The sequence below is a fragment of the Cibotium barometz genome, chromosome 27 (genome assembly GCF_041138505.1).
Source record: "Cibotium barometz isolate CiBa-2024 chromosome 27, ASM4113850v1, whole genome shotgun sequence".
NCBI classification, from domain to species: domain Eukaryota; kingdom Viridiplantae; phylum Streptophyta; class Polypodiopsida; order Cyatheales; family Cibotiaceae; genus Cibotium; species Cibotium barometz.
Genome location: NC_141072.1, coordinates 35,949,608 through 35,960,069, shown reverse-complemented (window position 1 = coordinate 35,960,069; position 10,462 = coordinate 35,949,608). Strand labels below are relative to the sequence as shown.

General features: G+C 45.8%; 1 protein-coding gene across 1 annotated transcript; it reads right to left on the bottom strand.

The window, feature by feature from the left end:
* Nucleotides 1–3,919: 3,919 nt before the first annotated feature.
* On the bottom strand, nt 3,920–9,978 carry LOC147623340 (callose synthase 12-like). The gene has a single exon (XM_086821485.1). The coding sequence runs from the start codon at nt 9,550–9,552 to the stop codon at nt 4,180–4,182; it is 5,373 nt and encodes a 1,790-aa protein (XP_086677611.1). The 5' UTR covers nt 9,553–9,978; the 3' UTR covers nt 3,920–4,179.
* Between the last annotated feature and the right edge of the window lie 484 nt (nt 9,979–10,462).

The following is a 10,462-nucleotide window of genomic DNA, read 5'->3' as shown; positions in this document are numbered from 1 at the left end:
TGTAGAACAGAACACTGCACTCATAGAGCCAAACATGGTTTGGAGGATTGCCTCTTGACTTTTACAACCCCTTGTTATCTATAGAGGCTCACTCCCCTTAATCGCTCTCCCCTCAAAGAGATAAACACAATAAAAGGTTTGGGACTAACATGTCTACATTACTTAATGCCCATTTTTTAGCTCATGAGCTTAGACATGTGATCCACGCATTACCACACATTGGAATGATGGCCTCCCTCTCCCACATTTTTCATGAGTTTTTGGGATGACATTGGGGATGAGATCACTGTGGCATTACGTGATATGTGGAACATGGGCTCTATGCGTCCTTTTCTTACTGAGAGTCTTATCTACCTCTTCCATCCACCTCATCATCCTAAGGGTGGTGATAAGACTAACATTGTCTAATGGAGGCCTATCGCCCATTTCTTGGGACTGATGTCTTGCCAGGATAGTGCACGTGGGATTGGATAGATGTTACAGATAGTCATTCATAACACAAAGAATAGATTCATCCAGAGAAAACTTTTGATAACATCTTTTCCTTTTCAGAGGCGGTAGAGTAGGCCAAGGCAAGTAATCAGCCCTTGATAATCTTACTAGTCGATTTTGAGAAAGTCTATGACAGAGCAGATTGGGAGGCGGTAGAGTGGGGCCAAGGCAAGTAATCAGCCCTTGGTCAACTAGTTGATTTTGAGAAAGCCTAGAACAAAGTGGATGGGGACTTCCTAGAGGGTACTCTCACACGCATGGGATTCTCTTAGAAGTGTCTCTTCGATTATCCTGAGGCTCATAGCATTGTGCTTTCTTGTGGAGGTCTAGGTAAGCCCTTCCCAACCTCTCGCTTCGTACAAAAGGGCTGCCTCTTAGCTCCCTTGTTCTATCTCCTTGTTGCAAAAACTTTGAGCATTTTCCTTTGCTTCAATGCCAAAGTATCTAGATTGATATTGCCATTGTGCACGGAGGAGGAGCTTATAGACTCTAAGTGAGCTGATAATAGAGGGATGTAACTTGAGGTATCATGTTCATGTCTTTGCTCATTTCGTGCTGGCATGAAAGAGTTTTGTCTAGCAGCAAGGGCTATTTAAGTTGGCATTAAGTTTGTTCGGATTTTGGTCAGTGACTCTGAGAGGAGTGATTGGGGTAGAGATATTATGTTCACATGGACTAAGAGAGGACACACTGCATTGTATCTGGGATTCCAGGTCAAGATAGACATTACACATTGCTCGTGGCAATTTTCCCCTATGCTCATGAGCATAAAGAAAAAGCTTCTTCATTGGAGCTCCACGAAGCTCGATCTAACATCTTAAGTCCTAGTGGTAAACCAACCATAGCTTGGTATGTCACTTCTTGTTGGTGCTATGATCGTGGATGCATTTGATAGTTCTGGAGGGTGATCCGTAACTTCTTATGGTCAAATCTTGATGGCACATCAAACACCAGGGCCTGGGAAACTATTATCATTCCCAAACACGAAGGGGGATTGAACATCATTGATCCATGGATCCAATGCAAAGCTCTACTTTGCAAGCTGGTGGTTAGAGAATTCCTTCTTGGTACTGAGCCATTCCTTTCTGTACCGTATTCATAGATGTGTCCCTGAGAGCGATGGTGGAGTCATATCACACATTTTATTTTCTCTAAGGAATATTACTGCCCCCCACCCTCCCCATGGTTTTCTTCCATCATTCAATCTTGGAGTAGTATGCGGATATTTTTACATCACATGCCTCCAAGCTCAATAGATGAGGCTTACATGCAATCCATTATGTGGAATGACCTTAGCAATAGTAACAGTAGTTGACTGCAAGAACTTTAAAAGCCTTCCATGTGATCAAAGTCTCACTAATGGATTGCACAAATTGAAACAGTCATACCTAACCATGGGATCATTGGGATCACTAGTACATTCTTAGATGAGTATCACCACTTGTGGCTTGAGGTTTTTTAGGTACAAGCGTGCCCCTTTAGTTGAAGGGATTCTTGAAACCAAAGAAGGAAGTGGTTGTTATCATCTATTCCACTCAGTCTAGATGATTGATGGAGAGATGTGATGCCCAGTTGTTGTTATCATCTATTCAGTCTAGATGGTAGATGGAGAGATGTGATGTCCAGTGAGAGTAGCGGGTTGCTCTAGGAAGCGTTGGTATACTGACCCATCCCAAGTGATGGTGGCTACTCATGCTTCGTGGTGCCTATGTTGCCTAAATGGTGGATGCCCTATCAAATATCTGCATTGGAAACCTGGTGATGAGTGGGAATCGACTAATATGACTAACTGCATGAGGAACATACCTACACTATGTGTGACGGCGGGTAACTCATGCTTAGATAGACACCAGAGCTGCCACTCTTAGGGCCTCATTGGAAGGCATATGATATTATATCCCCCCCATTTAGAGGAGATTCTGGTAGAGATTCTAGCACTCGTATAGGAGGGCCCACTTCTTCTGGTTGTTTGTACATGGTGGGTTGCCCACCAACCAGTGGAGATCCATTTTTGTTTGAACCTCGCAGGTCCTAGATACTCAGCGCCATTCGAGACACTATATCATTGCTTATAGGAGTACATAGGAGAGCACAAGGGATCTGGGTATCTATAGCCCGACTTTTGGGCAGATTGAGGAGTGATTCTATCTCTATTACTTGGAGTGTTATTGCATAGTTAACTTCATCTAGTCCACAACTTCTTTTTGAGGATGAGGAAGCAAATCTTGTTATACTTGGCCGTAGGAGCATAGCTTAGATATGTTTGCTTCAAGATATCCCCAATTATGATACACACCACCTTCGCTAAGTATTGACACCACCTGGGAGATTATTGCTAGTATCGTGGCTTGGCATATCTAGAAGACCAAATGCTAAGACGCCTTTGAGGGTATTCAGATTTATGACACCCAGTTTATTTGCAAAGTATGGAGTGACATCATTCACTCTCTAGCCCCACTTACAAGAATGTTCTAAAGCTGTGCAAACAAAACGCAATAGATTTAAGAGAGTGGAACCATGGTATTTTCTTCTCCTCCACTCCTACAAGCCTTTTATGGCAACATATTGCCCCCCAGCTGTAGCAGTGACAATTGTTTGGAGGGCAGTGGCAACCAATCAAGGCATAGCTTTGGATATTTAAGATCGAATTTACATATGAATGCAGTCAATTGTTTCTTGTTAAGTTCTTTTAAGCCGCATGTTCATTACAAGCGCAGATTCTTCATCCTGAAACATCTCAAAGCATTGCTTTTTTAAAAAAGCATCAACTTTGTGTATTTTTATTAAAACACATCTAAGATTTTTCATTGCCCTTGCTTTAAGGATTCATTGATTATATATTTGAGTTATAAAACCGGCACGTAGTATGCATTTTGGGAACTTAAAACCGGGTAGATTATCTAGCACAGTCTCGAAGTGTACTGATGATCGAGTGAGCACAAACCTTCAAGACATGGCTTCTCAGAGCACCTGATTCTAGTATTACAGAGATGCCTGTTGTATATCAGGGGTGTGTATGTATGGGCGACTCGCAGCGCATCATGGTTCAAAAAGTGGCAGGACAATTAGAAAACAAGAGTGCAGAAAATTTTGCAATTTTTGGTCCATTGTATACAGAGACGTTTCACATGCATTCAAGTGCACTTGACTCTGGGTGCATGTGTTAGGCTGAGATGGTGTAGCTTGTGGCCTCTCAAACGAAGGGTCTAAGTTCGAACCCTGCCGTAGGACAAGCTGAATTCTGCACCCATCTCTCCCACACAAATAAGAGCAGTTACCTCTTATCACACTTAAAATATTGGCCCTTCAAATTGTGCCAAATGACCAAACCGTACAGAGTATAAATGGGCATGACTTTTAAGCATTCCCAATACAAGGGCAACTCTTAATCGTACAATCCTACGAAAAATACAATAATCTCCCCAGATGAAACCAAGACAAAAAATTGTATTATATTAAAAAAATAATCTATAATACAAATTGCTGCCCTGATATAGGAAAAACACCCTACAAAAGTTGAATACATTTGCAGAAAAAAATTGCTCCTGCTCAATCCTTATCACAAACTACATAATCATAATCTTACAATAAAAGCAACTCTGACATGGTAACATAGAACCACCAGCTCCTGCTTCAAAGATTAACTGAGTTTCTGAGCATACAGTGGTGGGTATATCACTTCAAGGCCTAATAGCCTGGATTCGGCTTCTTCCCAACCAGTATTCGAGAGATATGAAGCCCTCTGCTAAAAGCTTCATTGAAGAGTATGCGAGTTTGCATTGATTGGAAGCCTGGCAACCATGATAACACTGCTACAGGAATCAAGACAATAATCCCAAAGCCCAGCTCATACATGCGAGCGACAGAAACTACTAACGGCCATACTTTGGTACGCACTAGAAGATTCCTAAAAACCAGAGCTATCGACAGCAAACCCCAACCAGTAGGCAAGAAAGCCAACAAGCTCATGAAAGCATCCAACAGCTCAAAAGAAGTGAGCTCCACTAGCAACAACAGCAGAAGAACAACAAAAAGTATTACCAGAGATTGAATCAATCGGTAATAGATGTGACTTTTTGCTGAATATCTAGCTGCAGCTATTCCCAGTATCATGTAGATAAACAGAGCTACGACAATGTAGATCCAAGAAAGAAGGTAAACAAGGATGCTCTTGCTGTTATTAGCAATATGCATCTGGTACACTATACCATACTGGAAGATGAAGAAGCGCAAACTGAGTACCACCTCTAGAACTTTTCCCCAGAAACCTGTATTTTGTAGGTGATCTTGTTCCTCATACCACCACACCTCCCAGCTTTGCTCTGACTTGATTGAAATGCCTCCTCTATACCAGATCCAATCCAAGAAGTCGTCAAAATCCTCAACTGTTTTCAGCCAGTCAAATCCCGAGGGATTAAACAGAAAGGGTGCCATGATCCAGGAAAGCGCCAAAAACCAGCTCGAAAATGTAATGAGGATATACGATGTGGTGTTTGTGCCAACAGCACCAAAGGACATGTACACTATAAGCAAGAGAATAAGCTCGACACCTTTCACAAAATGGCTTCTTGCAAACAGCCTGTAAATGTGGGCAAACCTCTCATGCATCACAACAAACCCACGACCAGTTGCACGATATTTTGCACCACCATGAAGTATAGTCCTGCCAAAAAAGTGGGCTCGCGTTCCTAGAGAGAATGTGAAAAACACGGTTGAAAGCTGTAGTAGCATGGTGAGAAAATCCCACAATGCAGAGGTGAATCCATGCTCGATCGTGTTCTCGACGATCATAGGAAGGGCAGTAAATAGCCCAAGCTGAACAATGAACTGCTGATTGAGTGAGGCAGTGAGGGCACTATTGGCAAGGGCACCCGCACCTTCAATTGCCTTATCTAGACCACTGAGGGCTAGGTAGACCCTGCCCCATAAGAATGCGTATACAGTGAACACCACCAGCAAGTTGCTGATAAAAAAGCCAACAGTTGTGTAATAGAATGAGAGCATACGAAAAAAGTCAAGGCGATGCCCCAGGCGGTATACATCTCGACTAAGAATCTGCTCACCATTCCCACTTGCTACCTTGGCCTCGAACATAGCTGTCTGATTTAGACCAACATCTCTGCCCTTCCCCACCTGGATGTACTCGTGATGAGTCACATTGCCCCCCCTCAGAGTGCAGTTGAAACCAGCAAATATGTCTTCACTGATATTGATCACCCTGGACGCCTTGCTGATGCCCCCTCTCGTTAAAAACCATAATCGGTCAAATACATCTGGGTGGCCATAATGCATCCGTACCTTGAGAGGATTTGCAAGCACCCGCTGACCAAGAGTAACAAAACTGGTCTCCTGAGCAGACATAAACCATGCCAGAGAAGACACTGAGCCGGTAAAAATGTGCTCCCGAATTCCTAGGATCTGGGGACGCCGCAGCCCATATTTCCTTGTAAATTCCTGCAGTAAATTTCGGGCTTTCAGTGCCTCCTCGAAGTAATTGTCCTGATTCATGTCAATAGTCTGCACGGCATCTCCTCTTGTGAATATGAGGGCATGATTTTGATTTTCAGGCTTCCCTTCTCCCAGTTTCAGGGGCCCAGGTAGCTGAACTCGGTAGATTTCCACCTCCTTCTCCATGAGGCGATCATACTTGACAAGGACAGAGAAGTACTGCTTGAAATTCCTGTCTGTAATCACCTCATCAACATATGCAATCCTAAGAGTTTCATGCCTTCTCATCAGGAACAAAATATCCTCTGCTTGCACTTCTTTCCTGGCCTTCTGTGCCCCATATATCTGACAAGTAACAACGTACGTGAATTTCATGCTGGCAGTAGCTCGCTGCTGGGCCTCCTTGAAAAGCGCACCAACATTACTACTAGTATGGCTGAAAGACCATTGATGGCTGGAGCTGGGTGTGATCTCAGAAGCAGCAGTACCAACAGCATTTGCCCGCTCCCCCCGGACTGAGGTGGCAGCCAGAAGCTCTCGGCCCTGCTGCATCTCCACTTCTGACGCCCCATCCAAGTATGCAAGCATCTGCAGGGCTTTGTGATAGTACATCATGCCTCGAACTGTGCGGGCAAGAGTCTGGCCTCTGTACGAAGCCCACAACCTCAGCTGTAAGGCCTTGTCCAAGTTCCACAGCTCTTTGATGTCTGCCACACCCTCCTCACGACGCATACGCTCCAAGAAATTGTCCCACTCATCTGGAAAGATCTTATTGAGATAGTATAGGATTGAAATACCATCCTCATTTTGAGCCAGTAGTTTTTCTTTGCTGTACATGACATCCTCACTGTAGTAGGGTGTCAGGACACTAAAGGCAAGCATTTTCTCAACTGGAGGAGCATGTGGCATTTTCATGAAGAGTGAATTGCTGAAGAACGCAATGCGTCGCCTGGCTTCTAGATTTTTGGGAACATTGTTCATAGCTTCTCTAGTGTTGAGAGTGGTTCTGAACCTTCTTAGCTGCCGGAAAAAAGATGCATCACTTGGATGTGGAAGCTCAATGGCATCTGCAAACAGGAGCTCCGCTGCTATACCAGGACCATGAGATGATTCCAGACGCTGCTTTTCTGATCGCAGATCTCGCACCACCACTTCATAGATATTCTGCAAAGCATGGACTACAGCAGGGAGATATTCAGGGCCTGGCTTCTTGTCTAGAACTGTAACAAGGGCCAGAACCCGGGAGTGGACTTCTCGCAGCTCTCTCACCACATAGTTCTGTAAGAATATGCCATTATCCAAAGAATATTTGATCTCCAACAAAAGCCTTTCAATCACTGCATGCTCATTGCTCCCTTCTCTGACAATCCTGTTGAGAATGTGCTTAATGCTATCATAGCACTCTATAACAGCACACCTCCGGTACTCATTTCTACAAATCTTTTTCCACAGCCGTTTATCATCTGTCCCATGCCAGCTCTGAGCCTGCCCCAAAGCAAGGAGTAGCTCATTGGATAAGAGGACCGAAGGCCACTGAATTACACTAATATTCCAAGCAGGGGCAGGAATCTCTAGAAGCTCCATCTCCCTATCACTGAGAATGTCCTCCTCCCTAAAGATACTTATGATGTTGTTCCACACAAAGGCAAATTTTCCAGCCTCCAGGGAGTTTGATTCAAGCTTTTTGTAGTTAGTGCCCAATCCATACCTGAGCTTGAGCCTGAGCCAGACATCCTTGATCTTAGCAGACCAATTGCCCCATGTTTTGACTTTCAAGAGGGACTCCTCAGGCATAAGATTGAAGAAGACTGCACTGGCAAAGAATGGAAATCTCAACTTCAACTGCTGCACATTCCGGATTTCTCCAATGTGTGCAAACAGTCCCACCAATGCACCAATCAGTGATGAGAACACTGTGTACCAGATCTGTGTGTCCATGAAGTAGATCATCATCACAGGTGCCCACAACACCACAACTGCAAATCTGTTGCTACTTCCCCAGAACTCGTGCCAAGCATACTCAATGTTTTTCAGGTCTAAAAGCTCCTTGGTGGGTTTAGCCAGGGGCTTGATCTGCAAGAAGTAGCTGAAAGCAAACTTGGTTAGAAGCACAAGCAACCAGAAGAGTGTGTATTTGATGTTGTCCCAAATTCCTTCCCGGAGGCCTCTGCCAACGAACCAACGAGATTGGAACCACCATGTAAGAGCATGGAAAATCCTCCATTCAGACTTCTCCACCAGGTTCCTGATCCAGGGAAGGGCAAACAAGGTCAATGCAAGAACTTCCGGCAGAATGAACACGGCTGCGGCCTCGAGGAACTGTATGAATGCAGTGGTGGCACTGCCAGACCAACGCCCTACAGAATGCCTTTCGTTCCACATCCTGATGTAGAGGACCACAAACACCAGGGTCCAGCCAGATGCTACCACAACTTTCAATACCATGCGCAGGCCAATGAGCATGGTCTCCACGGACACCAGGTGAAACTGCATGAACAGATCCAGCAAGGATTGGAGGACTCTGAGGCCTGCCCAGGTGATGAAGATGGTCAGGATTCTGGCTTGTACCTCTCGCTCCACCAGCTGTGTCCAAGGATTTTTGTTGCTGTGGAAAGCCAGGATGATCATGGCTTGAAGCAAGAGAATATAGCCCGTCCAGAGGTGATCAAAGCTGCGGAAGATGTTCCAAAAGGACCTTTGCTCCACGAACCCTGTCTTCCCGACCTTTCTGCGATGCCTAAGGAACGTGCCCTTCTCTGCGGCAGCAGCAGCTGGGTCCAACATGAAAGAACAGGAAAGGTTCAAGGGCCATGAGAGCTGCGAGAAGCACCTCTTGGACCAGAAGTACTCATTCATGTCATCATAGTTCCTCCAAGCAGAGTGTGGAGCTTTCCCATCATGAGATGCCTGGGCTTCCGCCTTGACGAGATTGTAGAGAGGGGTCACTACTTTGAGCAAAAACGCATCTTTGCCAGAGTAGGTGGCTGGCCGGGCTGGCTGAGCTGCATCGTCGAGGTAGTGCTCCAGGACTCGGTTCATCTCGCCGGCCATGTTGTGGAAGATGAAACAGAGGCACTCCGGCATGAACCTCAGGTTGGCAGCCTCCCCCCAGATGAGCAGGTATAGGCAGGTGTAGAGAAGCTCACGCTGCTCATTCACCTGATTTTTGTTCTTGGGCAGCCAGAGGTTGTTCTTCTTGCTCAAGAAAGAGCACCAGTTCATGTAATTCTTGAGCACTTTCTTCCTGAGCTTACGCACCACCTTGGCGTCCATCCGATCGATGGGGTCGGGCGGGGGCTGCAGCCTCATCTGGTCGTTGGCCAGCAGCAGGACGATGTGCTCGCGCTGGTTCTTCACATTACCCGCCTGGAAGCCGAAGAATACACCCAGCCAATCCAGCAGATCCATGCCTCGCCTCCACCCCTCCGGCCGCGACAGCTCCCCCACCGCCTGCAGAGCCGCGTGCGCCGCCCTAACCTCCGGGAAGCGCAGCGCATCGTGGTCGGCTAGCATGTCGTGTAGTGGCAAAATGTTGAAAGCTTCCTCCTCCACATCTTCTTCATCACCCCTCCGCCCTCTGCTGGAGCTCAATGAAAGCCTGTCCCTCTCCATGCTCGGAAGGGTGAGGGCTAAACTCTGGCCTACCTTGAGTGAGCTCTGAAGAAACAATGGCAGTGCAAAGGCTTTCAGTGTGGCAGATTGTCTACAGGGAAGTTACCCAAAACTCAGATGCCCCCTTCTTCAGAGAGCATTGATGCGTCTCCAAGCTACCCCAAAATCAAATCCCCGATACACCAGCTATTTCTGTGCTTAAATCAATCGAGGCTCCTCCTCCGTCTTCTCCTCCGCCTCCCTGTTAGCGACCTAATCATCCTACAACACCGACTGCTGCAACACAACACAGAGAAGAGTGACGTATTTTCTGCGCGAGACCAGGCAAGATGACTCCAGGAAGGCCGCGTACACGAAGAAAGAGAGAAAGCAGGGAGCAGGTGGGTAACCGGGGCTCCGCGTGGAGATCGACGGCCGTTCGATGTGAAAGATGGAAAAACTTTCCAACTTCAAATTTTCATCCGCGCTCGCAGCAAGCTTGGTTAGATCTCACGTGGAACGTGACATGGCGCACCACCTGACTACTTAGCCGTTTCTAGGAGATACGTATACATTTTTTTTATGCAAGAGAGAGGTAAGCTTTTTTATAATTCCTTATACATAAGTGGTAGTGCAACTTTATGGAGAAATTTCAGCCATGAAAAATAAGGTTGGATACATGGGATCCCTTGTGAGTCAAACTCCTCAAAGAAAAAGGTTGTGGCATTAGAAACGTTACAGAAATAAAAATAGTGTGACATGTCTATCCTTCGCCCAAACTCTTGGACTCCCCGTCTAACCGCTCGCCCAAGAGAAATCCGATGTAAAAAGGCGCTCTGCATCAAGAATCCATCAGGTAAAAGCTACACGATCATATATCCACAATCATAAATCTGTTTGAATTCAATTGGGTGGGAAGGTCCATTGTGTA